We start from the raw sequence: 27,584 nt of genomic DNA, 5'->3' as shown, positions 1-27,584 counted from the left end.
TTTTGCCTGTTGAGCTCACTTGATACTTCTACAAGAGGAACATGTATTCGTTACCTCTATTCTTACTATCTTTTACTCATAGTTTTGATAGGGCTAGAATATCTATGAAGAATGATTATACTACACGTAACTAAACTTTGCATCTTAGTACTGAGACTATTTTCTCAAAGAGTTCACGCAGAACCTTCTATGAGGAAAATAGATGAGGCCAATTTTGTCCTTGTGGTCCTTGCCCTTATCATCCTCCTCCTCATCATTATCAAACAAAGTATGGCAGTTTCCTTGTGCTCAGCAAAATCACATGTGACTTAAAAATTATTTGATTTAGTGTGGTCTTTTTTCATGCGTGGCTCTAAGAATAGCCAGAAATTTAGAAATACCCATTTCTGGAAATCTATCTTGAGAAATCATGATTAAGTGAATCCAAACACTTGATCATCTTCAATTCTGAGAGCATGGAGGCACCATCAAAATCAGAACTGTAACGAAGGCTATTTTACCTGGAAATGTTGATTCCTGACTCCATTTGAAAAATCAGAGTTCTTATACTCCAAGGATTCCTTTCCTACAAAGCAACCTATGTTTGCACAGTAGCTCATGTAATCTTCGTTCTCCTCGTTCAAATACAGCCTACATCTTCACGTTGCTTGTGTCATGTAGTTTGCCTTACTTATCCCTACAGGCACTCCATTTGCAACCCTTAAACAAAAACATGCACTATGGGCTCTATGGGCTACTATACTATGGAAACACTTGGCCTGGAAACCCAGGGCCTGGGTGGCTGTGACTTTCATGTCTCTGGGTCTGTTTCTTCATCTGTTCAGTTGGGTTGAATAAAGCTGTTTTGATGATCTCCTGTGATAGTTGTGACCATCTAATGAGAAAAGGCATGTAAAAACACTTTGAAGTGCTACAAGTGTAAAAACACATTAATGATATCCAGGTACAAACAAATAGACATACTTTGACAACTAAAATTTTGAGTTCCCGCTGCTGAGAATAGTTTTGGCACTGTGGAATGTATAAATAGAAAAAAGGAAACTGCCCCTGGTCTGAAACTTAAATATTCTATTCGATAGGCAGCTGGCATCATGGGAAGAGCCTGGTATTGAGTTAGAAGAGGTGCACAGAAGTCCTGGAAGCTGTGCACAAATCATTGCACCGCCATGAACCTCATTCCTGGTGGAAGACAGGACCTGCCCTCTAAACTCACAGGTTTGTGGTTGGGATTAAATGAAATAAAGTGTGTGAAAGTAATGAATAAACTATAAGACATTATTCTAATATAGGCAACAACTTGTACTTAGTGATAAAATATGAACACATAGACTAAGCATATTTACAAGCCTAATATTTGCACATCTTAAGAGTTTGAAGAGATGGCAGAGTAGTTTTGAATTAAATCAGAGACAGCTTTTTGGAAGAGGAAAAATTTGAGTCTCATTGATGGCCATAAGTCTGAGAATGGGCCTATTATGCTAATTAGAATAAGCTTGTTCTTAGCATTTTAGTTTCGATGTACACTTTTTTTCTGACAGGAATTGGGTATCATATGTTCTTCAGATTACTTCAATATAATACATTATGAAAAGTTAAATTTAGAAAGAGTGCAATAAATAACGTGATGATTTTATGACAAAATTCTCAGGACATTTATTAGAGCTGGAAGGAATTGTTGAGATTCTATTTTACAAACCACAAAACAGAAGAACAGAGGACTTAAATGACTCGTGCAAATTATCAGAGCTATGAAGTTGCAGGGCCAATCCTCAAAACCAGGGGTTTGAACTCTAGCGTTCTTTCTGCTGCACCACAAGTTGTCTGCTGGGCAACGTCTGGCTAATGGTACTGAATTGAATCATTGGATGTTTAGATAATCAGATTAGGTTGGGAAGGTAAAGGAGGAAAGGAGAAATGTTAATAAGATCGCTGCGAATTAGGAAGTGAGGAAGTGAGTTTTGCGGAAACCTCAGCTCCTATAAAGAAAAAAAGAAAAGATTCTGCGTCCTTCTCCCACACTGGTAACCCCTCCAAACCTTACCCCTTCTGCCATTCTTTTAAAGCCCCATTACTACCTTTACATTCTCAGACGTGTCTTAAACTTTTGCATGCTTGCAGTCCTGGGACACTAGTGAGACTCCTTATCTGATCAGCACGCTAGAGGAGGACAGCTCCTCCAGGAAAACGAGAACTGTCCAAACCCCCAATCAGAGCGAGAAAGAACGCGGCCACTGGAACAGTTCCTACCGGAGGCCAAGAAACCACTCCTCCCCTCCGATGGTCCAACATCTGAGAGTGTGAACTTTCTTTCTTCTTTTCCCACAGCCTCAAGGGAACTGTCCTGAGTCTCCTTATTAAGAGGTTTAGGGCCTGAACTAGATCGTTCTTCCAGGTGTCTGGCGGTGGCTGCCTCTGGAATTTAATTTCTCTCCTCTCCACCAGTTTCGTTTCCCTCGTCCCTCTTCCCTTTCTGGGTTCGGGAGGAGCAGAGGCATCCGCGTGCCCCGGGCCTCATCGCCCCCTCGGAATTCGGATTCCATACTCCGGAGGAGGCTCTTTGGGGAGGACGGCGGCCGGGTCTCAGGTCCCGGTTCTCTTGCATTTGGCGGGAGTTCTTGTTGGCCTTTGGAGACCGGTGCCTTTTGTGGACCCACCCCACCTCCTACATCGAGTCCCGCTGCCTGGGAAAGGGCTTCGAAGGCCCGGAGGCCGGCTGGCAAGCAAAAGACTGGTTCCACCGAAGTCCGGCTGCCTGGCTTTCTCCTCCCCGGCCACAGATGACCGTGGGCTCCCCGCTTCCCCCTGCAGCCCACCGCCGCCTTCCCCAGCAGCGACTGCTGGATGACGGCGTCGTCACTGGTTGGATTGGAGCTGGCGTCTCCGACGGGACACCGGGGGTGGAGGAGTGGGGGAGGGAGGGTGTAGGAAAGGGAAAGGTCAGCGCTGGGCGGGCGCTCCGGGGACCCAGAGCTGCCCCCTCCAGCAGCGGGAGCAGCACAGCAGCATCAACAGCCTCGGTCCGCCGCAGCCACAGCGGTCACAGCAGCGCGAGCGCGAAGCTCGCTGCGCCGCGCGGCCGAGAGCAGAGGGGCGGCGGCGCCCGCCTCAGCCGAGCCGAGTGGAGCCGAGCGGAGCGTGCAGCCAGGCGGCCGCCACCGCCGCCTCGCAGATGCCATCACAGCAACAAAGAGCTCGCTGAGCGCTGAGAGCCGCGGCGAAAGCTCGCCTGGAAGGCAAGGAGCCCGCTCCCGGAGCTGGGCGGCAGCTGAAGGAAGCGCGTGGGGGGTCTGGGGGAGGGCAGGGGCAGAAGATGGCCAAGAAGAGAAAGCCCCCCAACATCAAGGGTGAGTTCCGCTCCATTCCCACCTCGCTCCATCCCACCTCCCACCTGCGGTCCGCCCCTCGGGCTGGCCTGTTTACATCCAGACTCGACCCAGTGCAAGGCTGCCTGCCAGGGAAGAGTTTACCTTCTTTGGGAGGTGGGGGGACCTCAGTATTGCTTCACCCCCTTTGCCTCCGGAAAGACTCTAACTGGAGTTTGTCCCCTTTTTTTTGTAACCTGGGGAAACCTGGAGACTCTTTCTCTCACCCTTGCTGCTCCACGAGCTTGGATATCTGTTGCTCCTTCCCCCCTCAGGGTAGTGGGAAGAGAAGCGACTCTTCACTCCTAGAGTCTTACCCTGTTGGGAATGAGGCCGTCTGTGTGTGTGTGTGTGTGTGTTAGAGAGAGAGAGAGTGTTTTGCATGGTCTTTTCTATTCCCTTCTCCCAACCTCCCTCCTCCCTTTTCCCATTCATCCCTTGGGTAACTAGTTCTGCATCCATTTCCCCCACCTCCATCCTCAAGAGGAGATAGCTGTCTGGCTCTCCTTATCCCCCCACGGTCAAGGGGACTTGCTACCAACCGGGACCCTGCAGGCTATTTCCCTTTATCAGACTGCTGAGGTGGGCAGTGACTATGGCTGAGCAATCCCCCTGTTGCTCCTTTGGAACCAAGGCTTCCAAAGTTGAAAAGTTCGGGGGATGGGGAGAGAAGGGATGATCGGGAGGACTCGGAAGAGCTCGTTGCTGGGGTGACTTGAGGCATCGCAGCGTGATCCAGGCTGGACTCCGCAGAGAGCCTCCTGGGAGAAGTCCGGCGCGGGGGCGTCCCCAGGACTCGCAGAGCTGGAAGCTCAGAGAGCGGGTGCATCCGTCTCTGGCGCCCTCAGCGCGGACTCGCAGAGGTCGCGACTCACCCGCTTCCTCGCGCTCCCGTGCTGTCGCTGGGGAACAAGCAGTGGCCGCGAGGTGTCTGCAGCATTGCGGAGAGGGAAGCTAGCTCCATACCATGCGCGGTGAGGAAGGCTGTGCGCTGGGGATACTGGACCTGATCATCGTGGGGAGGTATAAGCGGAGGCGTTTGAAGTTGGATTTCGACCCAATGGGCCTAATGGCCCAGGAGGCGGAGACTTACTGCGCCATGGGGTTATATAAACTGGGATCTGGACTCTGAGATGGGAGGGGGTGTTATTGAATATAACAGCTTCGTTTATAGCAGCGCGCTTGGCTTTGGTGTGCTTCTTGCTTTTCCCCTAAGTCTTGCTTGTGGGAGCTTAGCTCCACTCTAGAGGTCACTAGGGGGGCACAACTTTATCTTGGTGCTTCAGCTTGCTTTATAATTGCCCTGAAGTGCTCCAATCACTTACTGGAAAGGGTTTAAAACCATGATCCTTAATCTTTTGGAAGACGTTACTACAAAACACCCGGATCTTCTGCTTGAAACTGTGATATATATATAATAATGTTCTTGCAGTGCATTTTCTTAAAAATGTGACAGCTCCTGTAAAATAGAAGAGGCCTTAAGCCTGATTTTTTCTCTCTCTCAGTGAATTAGTACACGTTTATAGTGGTAGACGACTAAAGAATGAGAATATTTTCATCTACAAACAGTTTCCTTACCATAATATCAAAAAATTAGTCTAAACCCAGATTGACATGCTGCAGTAGCTGCACTTTTGTTTCACTTTTTTTTTTTTATGGAACCATATGGCAATATAAAACAAACAGAAGGATTGGTTTTCAGCACTGCTGATGTGGCTAACCGTTGGCAGGAATACACTTCATACCCACCCCAAACCTTGCAGACTGTAAATGGTCCATGAAGAGTGGGAAAAATTTTACAGTACATGCCAGTGAGAGACAACCTTACCCTTGAAATTAATCTTGGCAGAAGAACAAAAAGATATAAAGGAGATAAAATTAATAAGATTTGATGAAATGACACCCCCTCTTTACTAAACCCCAAAACACCAAGAAATTTTTGTTTTGAATGCCAAGATAGAACTGTATTAAGTTGGATAGTGAAATAATTGAAGAGTGGTGGTTAGTAAAGTTTTGTCATTTAAGTGTTAATAGTTCCTTTGGAAGAGTTATGATCAAGCTTTCCTAGGACATGGGGTCTCAAGAAATTTTTATTGTGGTTCTTTAAAAAGAGTGTTTTCTCATGCTACATGTTTTTCTTAAAGAGAAAGTTGTTTAGCTTTTATATATTTGTGTTTTGTTCTTTCTCTCTACTAATGTTACATTTCTTTTTTTTGGTCGCCAGTTTATTTAATCTTTCTTAGAAGAAATGATGCTTTTTTTTTTCAATCCTTGGGGTTTCACTTTAGCAAAGCAGGATTAGTTGTGATATTTTATAGATAACAAAAGCAAACCCAGGAAGTTGTAATCCATTGACTTGCCTCAATTTTGTCTTTTGAGAGGAGAGAGATTTACAAAAGCATCTGACTGCAGGCTTACTGAACTGCTCTCAGACATCTGCTTTTTAGCAACAAGCAACTAAACTGCCTAGTAGAAAACCAAGTGGCAAAAATTGCTAGGCTTTGTTTTTTTTTTCTCTTTTTGCAGAGTGCTAGGGTGAACTTTGCTGGATAATTAACTATAGGTTTAGCAATACATTCCATGCTGTGTCGGTTGTCCTCTTTCGGAAGCTTCTTCTCTGCTTAGCTACACTGCATGTGGGGAGATATCATTCGTTGGGTCATGTGACAGGCAATTTTTTTCATTGGCTTCTGAAGTCCTAGCAATAGAGACTGCATATCTAGAACAACTGAAAATTGGCCAAAGGAAAATGCAGTTTCTTAACATTGACAGAAAAGAATAATATGAGTTGGCAGTATTTTTCAAAGGATACTAACATTTATTTTTGATAACCTCATCAAAGGACAGCTTTTCAAAAGGACAAATAAAATATTTATCAATTCAAAATTTATAATGTTTTCATGAAAAAATGCTGTAGTCTCTGATCAATAAAAGTCTTATAAACATGTCAGGTACAGTGATTGCAACACCCCCCACCCCAGCTTTTCCAATGTTAGTACAAGGATTTCTTACTCAATTACTTAAATTTAAAGGTTAAGTTATACTTGGATCATCTATTTATGCATCTATTTAGCAAATTTTTATTGGGCACTGAATATATACCAGGTTCTGTGCAAAACACTAGATGCAGTGAATGAAGAGTATGTTAGGAGGGGGCCTGGGAGGAGAAGGTTAACAAAAACATAAATAAGAAAATTTCACAGTGACTAATGCCAGGAATAAAATAAGATGCTGTGCTAGAAAGTGATTGTGGGGTTACTTTAGATTGTATGAAGAGATGACATTTGATCTGGGAACCAAATGATGAAGAGTAATTTGCATACCCCAAACTGGAACACTTAACCACAGACATTAAGGCAGGAATAAGGTTGCAGCTTGGCATATTCAAGCACAGAAGGAAGAACAGTTTGGCTGAAGTGTAGTGTGTGAGGTAGAGAGAGGCTGGCAGAGGTCAGATCTTTTTGACATTCGACAAGAGTGTAGATATTGTTTCAAGTGCAGTGGGAAGTCAATCGGATACTTGTTAGGTATTCGCGGTTACATTCCTATCTTTGAGTATGACTTCGGGGAGACAGCTTTCCTATATCAGCTCCCTAGGCCAGGTAAAGCGACCCGATGGACTTCCCTTTTCTAAAAGGTCCAGTTATACGCAAGTATCCCCTCTTATGTTTACCAAAATACCAACAATATTTTGGGCTGAGGTGTTGATAGCATTTCTAGGAATCTGCTTGAAAAACAATTCTAAAAAGAATTCAACATTTTAGTCAAGATTATCCAGTTAGTCACCCACCTAGCAAGCAAGTCTTAGGAAAAACATATTGTAATGTTAGAAGGGAGGATTATAAAGAGTCTCAAACATGACTGCAGTAGGTAGAATGCAGAAAGCAGCATGAGGGGTTCCTAGGTAATGAAAAGGGGTCCATGAAAGAAGAGTGATGTCGGGAAAGGAGACATGGGAAAGCCTTTAAGACAACATCAGCCAATTCATGATTTTGCCAAGAGAAGCAGAAGCCTGATGTGAGAGCGTTCCAAGAGAAACGGTCTAATTCAAGCACAAAGGAAGTTCAAATCAGGGTACCTTTATGCTTTCCACTGATCTTTTACTTGTGAAGCATAACAATAAAAGCATACAGGCTTTTAGAAGATCTCTTTGATTTTACTTAATCATGATTAGGTTGGTCTTATGGATTACAAACCTCACAGATGAAAAACACATGAAACAATTTAATGAAGAAAACTGCCATTTGTTGGAGGTAGCTCCTTGACAGCTAGTTAACAGGGAAATTATGCTCTTGGCTCTCTGATCTTACTGTGAGATGTTGGTGGGGAGTCGGGGGAAATGGGGTCTCTTGGATGATTTTCTGCTTTCCGAACATTTGTGACTAGAAGGTGGCATGATATTTAGAGAAGATATAAATAATAACTATTTTAAACCTCTCCACTGCTTTCTCCCACCTCCAAACTGTTTCTTTGCCAAGGATTAATAATGAAAAACATAATGAAAAAATTTTTGTGCCTCCAGGGCTTTGCTCAGTCCCCTCCCCCTGTTTCTTAGTACCTCAAGTCTCTCTCTTGAGGCTCGCAAGGCTGGTGGTATCTCAGGGATTATGTAACTAAGAATGCATCTGGCCCTTAGTGATACTGTAACACAATGTGTTTATGACATCAGCTTTTTTTTCCCACAGCATTGAGAGTCACAGTTTGTTAGAGTAGGAGGGAAGGCTCAGTGTGTAGAATTATTGGAGGAATGATACGATAAGAGGTGAGTGATTTGCTAAATATGAATAGTCTATAAAAGGAATTTGGTCAAGTTTATTATTTGTAAATACACATTCTATATAAGTCAAGATATATATATATATATACATACATACATATATATATATATATACACATCTATATGTATATACACACACACACACACACACACATATATATAGACACACATATATACATGTATATCGGTTCCCAATTTATATTCAAACTTTACTGTTTATTCATGTGAGTGTGGCAATAATCTCTATTTTACTTATTAGGAAATTGAGATACAAAGACATTAGGTGTTTTCTTGAGGTCTAAGAATAAATTAGGTACTGTAGATAGAGGCATAAGCAAGCCCTGTGACTCTTTCTCCTTTGTGTATATCCAGTATTTTAATATCTGTTCACTTTCCTCCAGGTTTTTTATCAAGTCTAATATAAAAAGGTTAGACTTTTTTTCCCCAGCTGAATCAAGAGGATGATATATCTTCTTACGCTTTGCTCAGAAGTGTCACAACTTTACTGTTTGTGATCCACTTTTAAAATTAGAAATATGTTGCTAACAAAAAGTAGGCTAACTGCTCACAGATGCTAAGGTGATATTGTATAGAGGTTTCAGAGCTCTCTAGAGATGGGAAGGCAAGTGAACAAATGTTCTCACTTTTTGATGTGGTGTAAGCAGGAAAAGATGCATCTGGGTCAACTCTGAGGTGGGTTGAGATTATTTTGCTGTTCATGTGGTTAAGCCATTTGACTGCTGTGATAGCCAGCCTTCAAGATGGCCTCGATATTCTTCACCTACTGGTATTCACACCCTTACATAGGGGTATTCACACCCCTCCCACACTGAATCTAGGGCTGACCTGTATGACGAGTAGAGTACAGTAGAAGATTACATTGTACAGGAAGGAATTGTGGCTTCTGCTTTGTTCTTGTATATCCTTTGCTCTTGCTTACTTTGGGGAACATGAGCTGCCATGTTGTGAGAACACTCAAGCATCCCTGTGGAGAGACTCCTGTGGGAAGGAACTGAGGCCTCCTACTAACAGCCAGCACCAACTTGCTAACCATGGGCATGATCTACCTTGGAAACACATCCTCCAGCCCAGTTAAGCCCTGAGATGTGTGTAGCCTCAGCTAACATCGGACTGAATCTCATGAGAAACCCCGACCCAGAACTGCCCAACCAAACTGCTTCTGGATTCCTTTATCACAGGAACTTTGAGAGATAATAAATGCTTACTGTTGTGTTAAGGTGCTAAATTTGGGGGTAATTTGATACACAGCATTAGATAATGAATACATCTGTGTTCATTATTTTTGCACCTCTATTTTGAGATGTAGGGACCCTCTCATTAATGTATAAATATTAGGAGAGATGTCGTGTGAGTGCAAGAAAAGTTAAAAACACAAACAAACCTTTCACTATAATGGAATTAAATTAATTTATTTATACAATTACTCTAGTTTCCTCTGTATCCCACTGGCCACTTTCAGACTCCTGAGAGTAAAAGATCAGTGTAATTCACTTAATAATTCTTATCTTCATTACCATTCTCAGCATTGGCCTTGAATTGCAACCCTCTTCCCTGCTTTATTGAATTCGGCTGACAACCTGAAGCTCTGTTTTGCTGTTTTCCTTGAGTTCCTTTTAGCATCTTGTTTCCTCCTCCACTTATTTTAGTTCTCATTACTAGCTCCTTTGGTCCATTTAGTTTAGAAGGTAACTTCCATCTCAACAAAATAAAAATAAAAATCAGAGTGATAAAGAAAACACAAAAGTCTTAAAATCCCCCAACGACCCAAGACTTCACAGTCTTCCAAACTGAAAAGACAAAAATCCCTTAACACCTATAATCTTCCAGTAGAAACCTCTTGTACTATATTTATCTACTCTTCCCTACCAAAGAATTCTCCTTCCCAGCCCAACTAGTCCTCTGATGTATATAATCAGGAGAGTGAGGAAGAAAATAAATTTAAAAAGGAGAAGGCTGCCATCCCTTCTGCTTTATGGTGGAGTATTAGTCCACTTTATTTTACGTGTTTATTTTTTCATTCATGTGACCACTATTAATTGAACATGTACTGTGTTAACGCACTAATTTAAGGATACTTGGGATACATCAGAGAGCAAAATGGCACCTTTTTGAAGTTTACATTCTAGGTAGGGAAGACAATGAATAATAAACACAATAAATTAATTGAAGAGTGCTGTGAGGAAAAGAAAAAAAGAGCATAGCAAGGGGAATTTGAAGTGCTGGAAATGGGATGTGGAGGAGTGCTAGCCGTTAAGTATCAATAGGTTGATTAGTGATTAGTGTAGACCTAATTGAAAAGATAATTTTGAAAGAGGTGATGTATTTGTCCACAGAAGAGGAAGAACCTTTCAGAAAAGCTAGTGCAGAGACCCGAAGGTGAGAGTATCCCTGCCATGTTTGATGGACATAAATGAGGCTGAGTAGGATTAGTAAGGGGAATAAGGATAGGAAAGGGGCTCAAAAAGATGAGGGAGTACCAGATCAGGTGCCCTTTAGACAACTTTAAGGCTGTTGGCTTTAATCCTGAGTGAAATGGGCACCACTGCCTGTTTTGAACAGAAGAGTAATATGAACTGACATTTGGTAAGAATTGTGGCTACTATGTCAAGAGTATCCTATAGGGGCAAGAAGAGTATCCTATAGGGGCAAGAAGAGAAGTGAAGGAATATTTTGCAATATTTCAGTTGACAGATGATGGTGGCATCTCTTAGGGAAGTAGCGGTGGAAGATATGAGAAATAGAAGAATACTGAATATATTTTGAAGGTGGAGCTAATAATACAGTTTCTTGAACTAACAGAATGCAGAGTGTGAGAGAAGAATAGGAGTCATGGATGACGCCACTGTCGTCTTGAACAACTAGTAAGATGGAGTTGCCATCAACTGGTATTGAAAGATTGTGGTTAGGGCAAGTATAGGGAGAAGGATCAGAAGTTCACTTTTAGACACATTTGGGTTTAAAATATCTATTTGATATTCGAGTGTAGATGGCAAGTAGGAAGTTGGGTATATGAGTCTGGGGTCTGGGAGAGAGCCCTGGGCTGATGGTATGGATTTGGATGTCATTGGCAAATAGTTGGTATCTAAGACCATAGTCTGGATGACTCACTGGGAAGTGACTGCGTACTGAGATAAATGATCTGAGCCCAGGGTTACTGCATTATTAAGAGGAAGGGGAAAGAGGCAGAAACCAGTAAAGAAGACTGAGAAAGAAGATAGTAAGGAAAGAGATCAAGAGATGGTGGGGTCCTGGAGCCAAGGGAGAAAGTGCATCAGGGAGGAGAATAAGAATCAACTATGTCAAATGCTGCTAATAGGTGAAGTAAAATGAGGGCTGAGAAAGGACCACTGGATTTATTAATGTGAGGATCCCTGGAGACTTGACAAGGATAATTTCAGGGTAGTTGTGGCAGTGATGGTCTGACGGGAATAGGATAAGAGAGAACGGGAGGAGAAAAATTAGAGATAACATAGTGAATTGCAAAGGGAGCGAAGAAATGAAGCTTGTGGCCGGGGGTGGGAGGGGTAGTCAAGAAAAAAAAATATTGTTTTTTTAAGATGGGAGAAATGGCAAGTTTTGTTTTTTGTTGTTTATTACTGTTTGCTTTTCGAGGTGGTCTTTACCCTCTCTTTCAGTATTTTCAATTTTGTTTGCTTTTTATGACAGTTTCTGGGAGGTAAGGAAAAATTACTGCACAGTGGCCTTATGTCATTGAGTTATGAGGATGTTCCTTTTTATCTTTATTTCATTAAATAAATTATCTTTAAGAATTATTAAACATGGTATTAAAAAAGTGTATAAATGGATTTCCTGACAAAATACTTAATAAAATATGCCACAATAGGAGAATGTTGCTAGGAGAGAAAAGTTTGCCAGCCATTATGTTGCTGGCTGTAGTCCATTGTCTCAATTGGACAGCTGTGGGGACAGAGCCAGGAGTGCAGTTTCCAGGCTCTCGGTCTCACGCAGAAAGGTGCTGGCTCAGGTAGTAAATGGCCATCAACTGTGATTGGATGGCCATCAGCTGTGGCTAGTTGGCCATCAGCTGTAACCAGTAAGCCATTGGCCACTAATATAACTGCCATGGCTACGCTAGCAGCAAATGGGGGCTAGCAAGAAGATGGGGGCTGAGCTAGCAAGAGCGGATTGCAGCTAGCAAGTGGGGTTGGTTGGCAGAGAAGCAGATGGCAGGTTGCGGATAGTGTGGCTTCTGCTTCCTGTGCCTCCAACCCAGTCGCCAGCAAGAATATAGTGGTGTGGCTCCCCTAGCTATGGCTCCGTGGGTGTTCCTTTTTGGCCTGGCCATATCCTGTGTTCTTATGTGGGGAGCGGGACTAGAGACCCCAGAAGACGTCCCGCATAACAACAGCTCAGAAAGAATTAAAGAAAAACTTGAAAAGTATTTTGTAGGGTAGGGGCTAGCCTGGTGGTTCACCAGAGGCAATTTTGCGGAGTCTGGAGACAGTTTTATTGTTATGATTGAGATAGCCCTATGGGCCTCTAGTGGGTATAGACCAGGGATGCTGCTAAAGTTTCTGTAATGCCCAGGACAGCCCCCCATTCCAAAGAATATCTGGTTCCAATTGTCAGTAGTGCCAAGGTTGAGAAATTCTGGGCTAGCCCCATCATTTTTCCATCCTTCCAGAGAGACACTAGGAAGCTACTTCTGAGACAGGAATCCAAAAGAGTCTGCTTTACCTATCTTATTGTTCTATGTATGTTTAGACAAAGCACAGTTTTTAAACCGATAATTCAGGTTAAAAATAAAGACATTTCTTTTTCTTTTGCCTTGCTTTCTCTTTGTCCCTCTCCCTCCTCCTTCCGTTTTTTGGATTCCATTATATATTACTGTTTTTATAAACTTGGGTAGTTTTCCACGAGGGTCCAAGACATTAGAAAAACATTAAAGCCAAGATTAAAAAATAAAAAAACCAAAACCTAGTTCAATTGAGGAACCACAATTTCACTTGGTTGATTTCTAGTCTGCATCTGTTTGGTAATTGTGAAAGAAGGATCAAGAACAGGATGATTTGTTCAAACCACTCTAATATGAATACATCGAATTAGAAAGGCTTTGTTAAAATATTCAGACTTTTTAACAAATAAGCCAAAAGACCGATGCATTATTTTATTCTACTCTAGCATGAATATTTCATAAATTACATGCAGTTATTAACATCAACACTAGCAAATTAATTACTGTCAATTCATACTAATAAAATTGCATTTTGTAATAAATAAAGTTAGTTTACGGTGCCCCCCCCCCAAAAAAAAAGAACAGGATGATTTGTTAAGCTCTGACTTTGTAGCTCTTGAATTGTGAAAAGACGTGCGGTCTTCCAGCCATCTTTTATGTGGCTTCTTTTGGACATCAGAAGGACTTTAGAAGAGAGCTGCACTCTTAATTACCCTTTCCTTCACCTGATAAGGAAAACTGAGCAAAGTCAGGACTGGTCCTAAATGCTTGTTGAATGAAAATGTTTCTGTAAGATAAAAAAAATTAAAATCAAGTTTTATAAGAAGCTCTTTAAAATGTGCACGTTTTCAAAACTCGAAGGACAGGTTCTTTTTGTAAATTTTGTAGTTCATTGGATTGGTTTTCAGTGTTCACATTCAAAGACAAAAATAAGGTTTTGAAATTGACATTAAAATTTTATTAAAAGCTTATTATCACTCCAGGTTTCCCTTTACAAAAAATTCAAAAGTCATTTTAAAGTTGGCCTGTAATTATATACATTTTGTAAGCTATTAGTTTAAAAATATCACAAGCCATAAAATGAAAAAAGCTATGAAAGCTACTACATGGACATGCATACTTCACAAATTCTAGTATTCACAATATCTTTTATTTTTAATTGAGCTCTTTTTTCTTCTTATTCACCGTGCCCATTCTCTTATTCTTCTTTTGTTTGGCTGCACAAGAATGTCATCACACTCTTCCCATGGCGATGGCACTCATTCTGCTGATTTATTTAACACCTTTGCAGTACTGAAAGAATATCTGTGACTAAAGGAGGACCATTATGTTGTTAAAAAAACAAAACACAAACTTTAGTCATAAATAAATGTGTTCAGGAATCTGTTAGCCGTATGAGGTAAGATAGACTTGAAGTTATAGAGTGAGTTTGGAACCCACCTCTTCCCCCATCCTTGTCAACCACGAAGAAAGTCTTACATTAAAATGTGTACTTTGTAAAACTTTATGGAAACTCTGCGTTGAATAATTATCACGCTTCTCACACATAAACTTTATTTAGTGATCTATAGAATTAACACAAAGTCAAAAGAAGGCCATATGCTTCACATGCCTAATTCTTATGTTTTAATCTCTGTAAGCTCTCACTAGCTGATTCTGAATTAATGCCTTAAGTGTGATGAAACAGTAAACAAATCAATAGAATATATGTGAGTTTGTATGGGTCAAGAGAGGCATATAACGTATTTAACTTATTTGGGAAACAAACCATTTTCAAGTTTTGGGCAGCAATAAATGGTAGGAAAGTATATGACTTAGCAATAATTTACGAGCAAGTCTTAGAGGAATTCTACTAGACAATATTTTTAGCTAATTGCTTATATTATATTAGAAGGATGGAATATCTCTTTAATATTAGAATTTTCATGAGCCTAGACTTCCCTTCCTTCCCTAATGAGGTTTTATCCTGCATCTTATTTCTGGAAACTGGGTTTTTGTGTATAAGAGGCTGAAGAATCTTGAGAACTGCCATTGTCAGACCAGTGGCTCTGTCATCATCTAGAAATCCACTGGGGGTGGGAAGGTGGTTAGATTGTGTCTGTGAGTAACTTTATGGGAGGGCTCTTTTTGAGGGATTTCCTGAATAAATGTGTCGTCTTTTCATTCCTTTAGGTATGCTAAAACTTTTTCTCAGAATCAGCCAGACTCTGAGATAGCTCTTCGCCCAGCTTGTGTTATTTTGGCTCCTGTAGAGTGCTTTTGCTGATTTGTGCTCAGCTGTTGCAAGTGTCTGGTATTGAGAAACTTGATATCGTACAGAGTTCAAGGATGTTATTTCTTGTGCTGATCACTCTTTTATGATGTGTCTGCTTTGAGTACCTGATAGAGAACTTTCTCTGAACTGTCACTAGCTAGCTAACAACGGGTAAAGTGAGTCCTGAAACTCACTGTGTTTCCCACGGTGGGAAGACAGCTAGGAAGCTTAGAACTAACTCTGAGTCAACTTCTTGCACAAGACTGGGATCATAAATCATGCACTTGGGCGTTAATTTTTATTTCTTATATCCTTATTCTTCTTTCCCCTCATTACCTATAAAATCTTTTCTGAAACAAGATGAATTGTAAACAAATTAACATTGTCTGAGGCTAAATTCATAGAGATTTATATAATCTACTCAAAACTAGTAATTTTTAGTGTCTGTATTTAAATCTAAATGTAGCCCCAAACAATTTTTTTTTACAAACAATAGAACATTGGCCGTCCTAACCCAACTTTTTATTTTATTTTCAAGTTACCATCTATTCTTTGTTTTCATATATAATTTTCCTTAGTGGTGATTTTATTTAATGACTTCTTTATCTACCTAGTTGACAATCCAGAGTTCTCCTTGATTCTCTTTTTGAGACCTCGGCTCAAACCTGAGCAGTCACTACCGTTGATTTACAGTGTCTGCTTTTCTTTACCTCCTCTCACACATATATTTCAACGCTTATTCTTTCTATTAGGTTGGTACAAAAGTAATTGTGGTTTAAAAGGTTAAAAATAATTGCAAAATCCGCAATTACTTTTGCACCAACCTAATAGTATGGATTAGAACCACCCATAGTCTGACCAGTCTCCTTGCTTTAGGCTTAAATCACCTCCAATTTATTTTTTACACTATTGTGCATATGATACTCTTAAAAGGTAAATCTGGTTATTTCATATCCCTAAAATCCAATAATGGCTCTCCATTACCTACCCATGACAAAAATCAAAATTCCATTGCAAGGTATGCAAGGCTTTCTAGGCTCTGACCCATGATTACCTTTTCTGGTTCATCTCCCACCATTTCCCACCTCCATCCTAGCCTTAGTAATCTCGTCATTCTAATACTGGGAACCACACACACTTTGTGATTCTCTGCCTTTGTGGTGCTGGTGTTTTTTTGTTTGTTTTTCGTAATGCAGACAATTCTTTTCTATTCTTCAAGCCTCAGCATAAATGTCCATACTGTTTCTGGAACTTTTGCCATCTTCCCTTCTGACACTCCCAACACTGCCCTCATCCTGGTGGGCAGTTAAAGGAGTTCTCTTTGCTGTTCCCATTACGTCTGGCACATACTCTATTAGTGCTCCTATATTGACTTAAAATGTGCATTTACTTATCCATCTCTCAGTCCTCCTGTGGAGTCTTCAGTCCTACCACTGCCCTGAAGCCCAAGGAAACAAAACCTGATAGGAAATCAATCATTGGCCTAATGCTCTCAGGGTCACAGTGTCACTGGAGTTTATCCCTCCCCCCCAACACACACACACACCATTGTTCTGGTGACACTACCCGGCAGTGTCAGGCCAGCCACTCTGCTTGAAGCATGAGAGAACATTGCTCAGTTCCCCAGCTAGAAACTTGCCACTGTTTTCTAAGGTTGCTTCCCATCTTTCTGCATAATTTTCCTGGATCAAAACTGGCACTGTGTAGGTTGTCATGTGCCTGGCAGTGGACCTGAGTTTTATGGGATTTGCAGCAACAGACTGTTCCCTGGCAGTGTCTGGGTTTTCCATGTTCCTATTTCCTCTTTACTTCCTTAGGTCCCTCCATCGATGCCCACCACTGGGCTATGAGCTCCTTGTCGGGCCTGATTATGTTTTATTTATCCTTTAATCCAAAATGTCTAATGTAATTTTGGGCATATCACAGGTACTGAATGAATATATTATTGAATGAATCAAGCATACATTTTTCTCTATATTTTTAAGTATTCTTCATAATTTTAATTTTAATGGTTTGATAATCAGCTGCATTGGTTTACTATGATTAGCACAATTAACTGAATTTTCTAAGCATTCTCTGTAAATATAATGGTCTACTGAGCGTTTGTGTGTGTGTGTCTGTGCATCTGTGTGTACATTTGTGTGTGTTTACTATGTTGAGCTATTTCTTTAGGTTAAAGAGACCCAGTAGCTTCTGAGTCAAAAAGTTAAGTCTGGCCCATAAAAGGAAAAGTGAATTTGTTAATACACCTAGGGAATTGTACTGATTGGATATTAGAAGATTTGATACTGGCTCTAAGTCATAACAGTATTATCTTATACTAATGTTAGGAATTCTCAGAAAGTTAGCTAGAAAATTAGTCTATGGGTCAGATTATGTAATAGCTTGAGTTCTAAGAAAAAAGGTACAGGAGAAAGTGATGCTAAATTATCTTTCTTTAATTGGAACGCCTGTGTTTGTATTTTAAGTATCATTCATTTTTCTTTGTACTATTAAAGAATACTAGATTGATGGTAGGTTTTCACACGAATATGAAACTAAGCTGTAAATGTCTTGAAAATAGAGACTACTGAATCTTTTCCTTGATGCCTGGCGCTTAGTAAGTGTTCAATAATAATTTGTTGAATGAATTTTAAGACGGACTTCTTTCGAAATCATGTTAGTAAGTGGAATACAGTATCCTGGTGCCAGCCACTGAACAAAAACTCATAGATACAGCTCAGAGCGGGTATCATTTCTTCCTGCAGTACAAGGAGTTCCAACCAGGGCTAAACTGAACAATCCAGAATGTGAATCTATTTCTAGATAATCAGGAAGTGATTTACTCTTTTTATTTCTTCAAGATTCAAATAGGGAACTGTTCAACTCATGAAAAGTTTTTTATCTAACAAAAAATTTAGTTCTGTGATCCACAGGGAATAAGTATCTTCTGGATCAGGGCCTTAGAGATGTTTTTGAAACACTGAAATCTCGTATACTTGGACAAGAAAATTGTGGTTTAAAAATATAGAGAATGGGATTGGGTTTGGTGAATAAAGTATGAAAGGCTGCCCTTAAGCAGTATCTTTTTCAGAGGATACATCACTGTCACCTAGAGATAGTTTTCAGTTAGTTCCTAATAAATGACTTTTCCATATTCAGAATCTTTAAATCTCATTACTGTAGTTATTTCTGAGATTCTGAAGAGATATTTTCTCTTCCCTCCCTACCTCCCTTCCTTCCTTCCTTGGTTTCAATCATTTTCATATTTTGGGTTAGTCTTGGTTAACAGAAAGTAATTTATTGAAAATAGTTTCATTGAAAACTGCAATATATAATAACAAGTATAATTTTAAGGACTGTCAAATGAATTTATATATTTGTGTTCAACCTTATATGTTTCACTGAAATCTGGTATAAAATAATATATCTTGAAAAATCAACTTGATCTTCAGGTTGTTATTATTTAATATTGTGAGTTTAATAAGTTTTTTTTTTTTTTTTTTTTTTTTTTTACTAAAGTGATTTAAAAGGAAAAGGTGCCGTGTTCCCTTTGCCTGTTTCTAGATTATTAGCTTTCTTCCAGGGTATAAAACCTTTATGATTGTTATCTCACTAATCTTCAAGAGGCCAGAAAATCTGCAGATGTTATTTTTCCCATTTCTAAAGATAAGGAAGCATAGAATCTTTGTTGCTTACTATCAATTTATCTATCACTTGATGATTTCATTATAATTTTAAATGTCATTTTACATTTGACTTATGGATACTTTTTTAAAAGGTTAGCCTATGATGAAATATTATTAAGACTGAAATTCAGCTTTCCTAACTTTTAGTCTTATTACTGTTCTATTCTGTAAGCAGTCAGGTATTATGATACAAGATGAGGAAAATTCTATCTTTTAACATTTTTATTTTCATTTGGAAACACTAGTGACATTGGATCTGGCTTAAGGCATGCTCATGCTATATTTAAACTTTTATTTTTTCCTTTTAGAAGTTCATTTTTTTCATTTTAATTTTTCAAAAGTGAATCTATTTCCATTTATGATGTCAGTTTTTCTTACCTCTCTTAATACTGATTGTGAAATTCATGTGACTGAAGTTCAGTATAATTTTTTAAAAATGTAACTTGAAATAATCATCAATATAAAAGTCTAAAGTTCTGAGATAGTTTGTAGCCAATTTCTGGTTAGCAAGCTGTGATATGTAGTTAGAAGTCACAGTTAAAGTTCCCGAGTGTTAAAAGTGGGAGAGACTTTACCAAAGGGTTAGCTTAACTTCTTTTGCCGATGAATAAACTTCAGCATAGAGAGGTTAAAATTACTTTTCCAAAGTCACACAGCCAGAACTTGGACAGGACTAGATTGCAATGCGAATCTGACTTTTAGTCCAATGTTGCTTTTCACAACATGCTCTGGGATTGGCTCTGTTGTCTATGGATGACGGGGCAGATGGAGCAACAGAGGTCTCCCATGTATGGCCTGGAATTAGAGTAGTGGGGTGTGTGTGTGTGTGTGTGTGTGTGTGTGTGTGCGCGCGCGCTGGCATGCATGTGCAATTCCTCTAACCTTAAGGTTAATAGTAGAAGAAAGGTGCTTTAACTTTGCTTACTCATGCAGTTAGTCTCATCTTGAAATTTTGCCATCCCTCCTTGTCAATGCTTACATGTCCCCGTACACCTGTGGGGTGTCACTTACAGCATTTATTAAACTGTATTTTAATTGCATGTATACTTGTCTTTCTTTTGTACTAAACCATAAATTCCATGCCTTATTCACGGGCATACCTTTGATGGCTTCTAGCACAGTGACTTACTTACACTTAGTGCTCCACAATTATCTGTGGAGGAAATAAATGAATAAATATTCTCTTCTTTAAAAAAGGAAAACATTGTGAAGCAGTTACAGGGATCAGATATCCTATTTTAGGAAGAACAATGCCGTACCAAATTCAGTTTCTTATCATGCCTCATCACACTGACCCAAAATGATTTTTGTTAACATTTTTAGAACTTTTGTGAGGATTAAAGCACATAACAAATGGCAAAGTACATAGCATCTTGTGTGTAGTAGGTATTCAATAAATGCTCATTCCATTCCCCTTTCTCCTTTCCTTTTCCCATTTCTCTCTGCTGCCTTCCTCCCTCCCTCTCTCCCTTTCTTCCTCCCACTTCCCACTTCTTCTCTGGTAATGAGAGAACTACAGAAAACTAGAAGCACAGTCAAAGCTAGCTTTTCAATAAATGCTCATTCCATTCCCCTTTCTCCTTTCCTTTTCCCCTTTCTCTCTGCTGCTTTCCTCCCTCCCTCTCTCCCTTACAAAGCTAGCTTTTTCTTACAGCAAAGGTGTTCTACAGAGTAAATTACCTTCAGCCTCAGCTTGCCTTCAGGTCAGCCTCTGTTTTTTCACACTTCTTTTTTTCTCTGCCCTATTTGTACCTACAACTGACTATGTTTACCTTCTGTTTCCAATGTTGGATTGCCTGAAATCCAATTATTCTGCCGTATGCCTGATGGACTATATGTATTTTGTAGCAAGGTAGCAGAAAAGGGAGTGGATGAGAACTTTGGTAACAAAAAGTAATTTATTGAAAACGGTTTCCTTAAAATCTAGGAGTGCCATAGGCAGTAAAAACTCCAAGAGGTATTGATTGCAGAAAGTTCTTTCAGGAGCTGAGTGTTTAGAATGACAGTCCAGAGCTGGTCTAAAAAGGAAAAGGGGAAGGTCACAGCTGTTGTTTTTTTTTTTTTCTGTTCTTGACTATTAAGGATGCTGTTTCATTATTTTCAATGAGGCTATGTTATAAAATATTTCTAACCAAAATTAGACAATATTTAAAACTATATAGAACAGAAAGAGTTCATCCACCTGTACTCACAGAGCCAAACACTAAACACTGAGAATTGCACTGGAGAAATATTGACTATTTTATTGATGAATGGTGCCATCCACGAGAAGGGGAATCTAATGCTCACAACCCAAACTCCCCAATGGTGGTAGGTTACAGATCATATAGGGCAAAATCACAAGTCACCATGGGTTAGGGGTTCAGGTTCATGCTGGGAACTGATTGGTCGGAGGTGAGGTGGGGATAATAAATTATTTCTTCAGATTTTGAGGACATCTCTGAGGTCTTTTCCAGCATCCTTCTGTCCGGTCTCATGGGAAAGTAGCCAGAGTGTCATTCCACCTTAAGGCTCAAGAGCTGAAACATAACTTAGTTCAAGATGTTATCTTCAGCCTGCCAGAGGCCTGGAACACGTGACCTTCAGTCAGCTCCTGGCGACTGTCCTCTGCTGCTTCAGGGGTTGCTGGTAATCAGAGGAAGGCTATAGAGGAAGGCTATATCTCTGAGGGGTCTATAGAGAGGGATATGATTTCTGGAGCTGGGATTTAAAAGTAAATTTAACCAAAGTTGTAAGGACCCTTGGTTTCAAAAAAGGCCTAGTCTGAAAAAGAAGAGCTGGGCCACATAACTGAATGAAAGAAAAATCATAAAAATAAGTTAAATGATCAAAGCAATAAGTGAAGGAAAGAGCTATTTTGACACAGGCAATCTCACCAAGGCACAGAAAGTGAGCTCTGGTGAGCAATCCAGGGGTGGGGCAACTACTGGTGAGGTTTGGATTAGATCACTGATCTAATCCAAAAGTTAAGAATTAAGTTTTTAAGGGTTTGGCTTCAAGTGAGACTGTATTTTATTTCTAATCTACCACTAACTAGCTGTGTGGCTTTGAGCCCTCAGGTTGCAATATACTATCTGTACTATACACTATATACTATATACTATATACTATATACTATATTGTACTGTACTATAGTATACAATATACTATCTGTTTAATACTTGTAAATTGTTGCTATTGATATTTTTTCTTTGGTTTAAGGCCAACCTTTTTTTTTCTTTTCTTTCTTTCTTTCTTTCTTTCTTTCTTTCTTTCTTTCTTTCTTTCTTTCTTTCTTTCTTTCTTTCTTTCTTTCTTTCTTTCTTTCTTTCTTTTTTGTTTTTATGAGGACTGTTGGGAGGAGAGTGTAATTAGCTCAGTTGGATTCTTCTCATATTGAATTTTTCAACCTTGGTGCTTTTGACATTTTGTGCTGGATAATTCTTTGTTGTGGATGGAGGCTGTCCTGGGGATTGTAGAACGTTTAGCAGCATCCCTGAACTATACCTACTAAATGTTAGTAGAACCCTGTCTTCAGGTACCCCCACCCCCTTTTAGAGAACCACTGCTCTAATGAAAGAGATGAAAAGAAAGTCGTTGTCTATATACCTCTAGATCTTCCCATGGAGTTACCATGACACTTAAATTTTTAAAAATCATAAAATTTATTGCAAATTGAGTTTTATTAAGCACTTTCATTCACTAAGCATTTTGTTGAATGTTTGCAGGTACTGTGCTAGGCTATAGGGGTACAGGGATAAGTATGACTTGACTTCTACCTTCAAGGAGCTTGCCTTCTACTAAAGTGAGGAAGTAATGTTTTACTAGTTCATTTCCATACAAAGCTGTTGAGTGCAATGATCCATTGCAAGTCAGTATAAGGTACAATGGGACTGCAAAGGCGTGACCTTCCCATTCACCCTGGGGAAAGGTGTCAGTTAAAGCTTCATTGAGAAAATAGTAACCATATGAGACTCTATTTCAAATCCTCAAACGAAATCAACCTCGCTTACATTTAAACTATGTAATGTTGATACCGCATTTGCTACCTTTTCCTTGTTTTTATTTTATATGTCCTTCAATTTTTAGATATGACCAATGTTTCTATAAGGCAGTAGTTCTCAAAGTGTCATCCTTGGACCATCAGCATCAGCATCATCTGGGAATTTGTTAGAAATACAAATTCTTGGGCTCCAACTCAGACCGCGGACTTAGAAACTCTGGGGGCTAGGGCCCAGCAATCTGTGTTTACAAGCTCCTCCACCTCCATTAGATCATGTTGCAGTTTGAGAACCACTGCTTCAATAATTCACTGATTTTTCTTAAAGGTGTTCTATGAAATAACTTTTATAAATAGGTATTATGAAATATTTTTAAAAGCAGGATAGAAGCTATATACTTATATGAATCAAACATGTGCTCAGTGTCTTCATACGTTATCTCATTTAATCCCCACAACAACCCAAAGAAGGAGTGTAGAGATTCTCTGCTCTGGATTAGCGTCCACATACCTGTGAAGCTTAAATGCGTTTGTCCAGGCCTTGCCTCAGACCTACGGAATCAGACACTGCAGGGTTTCTAATAATGTACCGTGACTGAGATTCACTGAAATGCCTTCTTATTTGTATATTTTACATACGTGGAAATTGAGGTTTCAAGAGCATATGTAATTTGACTAGGAGTTCTGACAGGCTAAAGCTAAACAAGTGTTTCATTATTTGTCCAGTAAGTATTTATTGACATTGAATGATTACTGAGACTCTCTGACTTCAAGGACTAGGCTCCTAGTCATTGAGGTAAATTCTATTGATGTGATCTATCAGGAAAAAAAATGCTTTTTTAAAGACAGAGGAAGCTAATATTTGCAAAGTGATTTAGAGTTCCTTTACAAAGCATAACAACTATGCAATACGATTATCCTTGTTATTTTACAAATTGGGAAACCAAGGATGAATGAGATTAAGTGATTTGCCTAAAATTATGAAGCTGGTAAATCCTGGGGCCAAGAGTGTGAATGTGGATTTTCTGACTCTGGATTTCAACTCTTCCCCACTTACACCTAATTGCATATTTATAAATAAAATTAGAATAAGGAAGCTAGTTATGTGACATTTGCAGGAGTAATTACCTCCCAGATCATTAAATTTACTTAGCATTGTGAAAAAACAAAATATAACAAAACTAGCATAGTATCTAAGGTTGGATTTTATTTTCCTAAAACTTAAAGGAAGTATCAGTGAATTATCCATCTTCCAAATATGAGGACTCTAGCTTTCTTAAATAGCTAATGGATATACTGGCAGTGCCCTAATTCACTGCTAATTTAGAATGCATTTACCAATTTTACTATGATATGGGTTTTATATTCTTGTGTGATATGGTACCTGGACTGGTTTGCTAGTGTGGCAACTAAAGCAGATGAATTTATTTACACCAGGAAAAATGTAATTAGGATAGTGTTGTGCTGCTCTTTCTGTCACGATCCTTTTAATTACCTTTGCCTTATGTCCTTTCTACCTGGGCTGGAACACAGGAGCAGCTCAATAAAAGGACAGTTTCATTCTAAAGGGACAGGGCCATTTGGGGTGAGGGCCTTCAGCCCTTTATTTTGGATTTCTCCTTTTGGGGTAGTTTGGTGGCCATTCAGACAGAAAAATTTTCATGAAAGGACTTTTATTCTAAAGTCACTTTACTTCTGTAACAAAGTATGAAATGGGATGTCCTGGACGTTGTCTGAAAATTTGAGAGCGTAAAGCTTAGGACATTGGGTGACAATCACCTTCACACTTCCCAGAGAGGTGTTGGACACAGCCTCACAGGATTTCTAAAAGTTGGTCAGATCACCAATTCTGTTCTCTGCCCCTGGTCTACTTAGAAGAGAGATTTATTTAAGGATTCTTTGAAAGGAATTCAGAAGAATAGAAATCAAGGTGGCCTTTCTTTCTCCTCTTTAAAGAGATGCTTCTCTTGCCCCCGAGTCCCCAAGTTTTGAGGAGCCCAAGAGTACTGCTTATAAAAGTTGGAGTTGCCTACAACATGGTGTATTGGCATCTCAGGCCCTGGCCAGATACTTGCAACATTGCAGAAACTAGCAGGATTTTCCCAGGCCTCAACCTGAGCAGAGTGCGAGCATTTGCTTGCGAGAACCTGACATGTGGCTCCACATAATTTGGAGCAAAGTGTGATAATAACAGGTTTCCTCTGAGGAAGATTAAGGATAGGACACTAAGCAGAGTTGCCCTTGCCTGCAGGACAAGGAGGAAGGGGTCAGCAATTTGTCAAGCTGCACTTCCATGGTAATGCTTGTCAGCTGCAGGGAAGCTCTCTGCGAGGGCTGCTTACCGGGTCAAAGCGGAGAGGGTGTGGTGCTGATTTCCACGTACCAGTTTAAGAGTTCATTGTCCATTGCAGGAAGCATGTAGGCCATAGGACCTTGCTGAGGGTCTCCCAAGAATCCACAGATGTGTCTTGTGGGATTCAATTTTTGGTCGCTCAGCATGACAGAGGGCATTTAATACTAAAATGAAAATTATAAACAGGACCTTTGTTTTTGATCTAAGCTGTCTTCCAGGATCCAGAAATACAAAGGGAAAGGAAGGAGGTGGGGGGGAGGGGTGATGTAAGGAGGGAAGAAAGGAGTATAAAATAACAGAATAGAGACCTCCTCCATGCCTTCCTGCTGCTTCTATTCCCACACACCAGGAGTCATTCCTGAGCTGGCAGGAGTACGGTAGAAGCTCCAAATCGAGTATGTGATTAAATGCTTTGATTTAGGCAAGACTGAAATTTTTAATACCTGATGGCGAAACAGTTATGAAAAGAAACCTGAAAGAGGTGCTTTGAAGGGTAGAGGAGGAGAGACCTGACAGAGAATTGGATGCAGTGATGGGAGAAAAATGAAGCTCTTTCCTGATTGTTACTGAGTCCAGTTCATGCAGTTATGAATAATGAAGGGCCCAGTTTCTTTAACATACAATTTATAAGGAAAAGATGGAAGAAGGTTCTGCTTTCTGAATCATAAACAATTTAGAAAACGACATTATAGGAATGCTTCATTTAAATGAGATACTAAACGAGATCATTTCCATGATACCTTCAAACTTCAAAAATCTACACCTTTGAGGGGTGGAGTCTGTGTAACTTTTTAATAGGTTGTGGCCAAGAATAATTTGTCAGCTCTCAATATGCTTTTGTGCATAACTGGGGCGCAAATATTATTTTCGGAATACTGTCCACATTTCCCTCATCATCATATTGCATATACATAACTTATAGGGGCTATTATCGGAAAATTCCCATTATAGTTCTGAAATTACATTCTTTGCTGCTGAAAACACAGCTTTTAAATTGTTGGTCCTAATAGTGGTGTTAACTAGTTGGCGTTTTTATTATTTTATGCCAGTGGATCAAAATGAGTCAAGCATTTTGAATATAGGCTAGTTCATTTAGCTAGTTCCATGATTTCTTTAAAGCCAAGATGCATCATTGAACACTTTTAACAGATTCCATGATCAATTTTTAGGCAATGAACTTTGGTTTTTGAAAAAACTTGATCATATATAGTATAAGTGCTAGACCCCTTCCAGTTTCTTTTTTAAGCCTCTGTCTGCTAATGCTATGGTCCTTGACTTTCTTTGAAAGAATTACATCGTTGGAATCATTATATGTTGAATTTGGCTGTTTTTATCAGCCTTCATGGTCTGACCTAATTTAAATGGGCAAAACTGAAGAATGCCATTTGTTTTTAAAACTTTCATTGTCTTTGGACACTTCTAACTTTTTAACATGTACTTATAGGTAGGCGTCATGGATAGTAGGTATGTGAGAAAGATTATTTTCTCTCATAGGCACTAATCCTATCTTTTTTTAATTAAAGTTTATTGGGGGGACAAGTGTTAGTAAAGTTATTATAGGTTTCAGGTGTACCATTCTGTAATACATCATCTATAAATCCCATTGTGTGTTCACCACCCAGAGTCAGTTCTCCTTCCATCACCATATATTTGATCCCCCTTACCCTCATCTACCAGCCCCTTCCCCCTTACCCTCTGGTAACCACTAAACTATTGTCTGTGTCTATGAGTTTTTGTTTCTCATTTGTTTGTCTTGTTCTTTTGTTGTTTTTGGTTCATATACTACATATCAGTGAAATCAGATGGTTTCCTGCTTTTTCTGTCTGACTTATTTCGCTTAGCGTTATAATCTCAAGATCCATCCATGTTGTCGCAAATGGCAGTATTTCATCTTTTCTTATGACAAAAGAGTATTCCATTGTGTATATATACCACAACTTCTTTATCATTCAACTATCAAAGGACACTTTGGTTGTTTCTATGTCTTGGACACCATCTTGAGTATCTACCCAAAAAATCTGAAAACATTTATCTGTAAGGATATATGTGTTCCAATGTTCATTGCAGATTTATTTACTAATTCTATCTTGTAGGCTTTGATTTAAAAAAATTATTCTTGTGCAATATTCTAAGTGTACTGGTCCTAGCCCATTATTCTTTCTAGGCCCTACAAATCCTTTAGCAGAACTAACCTTAGAGTGTCGTGGCCCTTTCTTCTAATAAACCTGGTTATTTAATGATTAATCTGTTTCCTTTCCATGAACAAAGAACTATGGAGCATGTGATTGAAACAACATAAGAAAACACAAATATTTACATATGACTCTCAAACCACAAGTTTTAGAGCCAGTCATATGAGACGCTCACCCTCTGTGTTTATTGTTCGGGGTACTGCAAGTTTTGCTTCCTATTGGTTAGGCTCATAGATCTTACAACTGTACATAAATATTCTTTAACTAAAATAACAACAAAAA

General features: G+C 39.5%; 1 protein-coding gene across 2 annotated transcripts in view; it reads left to right on the top strand.

The window, feature by feature from the left end:
* The first annotated feature begins 3,296 nt into the window (after positions 1 to 3,296).
* The window catches only part of SLC44A5 (solute carrier family 44 member 5), a 318,753-nt gene continuing 294,465 nt past the window's right edge, over positions 3,297 to 27,584 (top strand). For both annotated transcript variants that reach the window (XM_033115958.1, XM_033115957.1), the window contains exon 1: positions 3,297 to 3,344. In XM_033115958.1, coding sequence (XP_032971849.1) covers positions 3,311 to 3,344 — 34 coding nt within the window. In that variant the 5' untranslated portion in view covers positions 3,297 to 3,310. The remainder of the gene's footprint in view (positions 3,345 to 27,584) is intronic.

This window comes from Rhinolophus ferrumequinum, chromosome 9, assembly GCF_004115265.2.
Source record: "Rhinolophus ferrumequinum isolate MPI-CBG mRhiFer1 chromosome 9, mRhiFer1_v1.p, whole genome shotgun sequence".
NCBI lineage: Eukaryota > Metazoa > Chordata > Mammalia > Chiroptera > Rhinolophidae > Rhinolophus > Rhinolophus ferrumequinum.
This window is presented reverse-complemented; position numbering and strand designations above follow the sequence as displayed.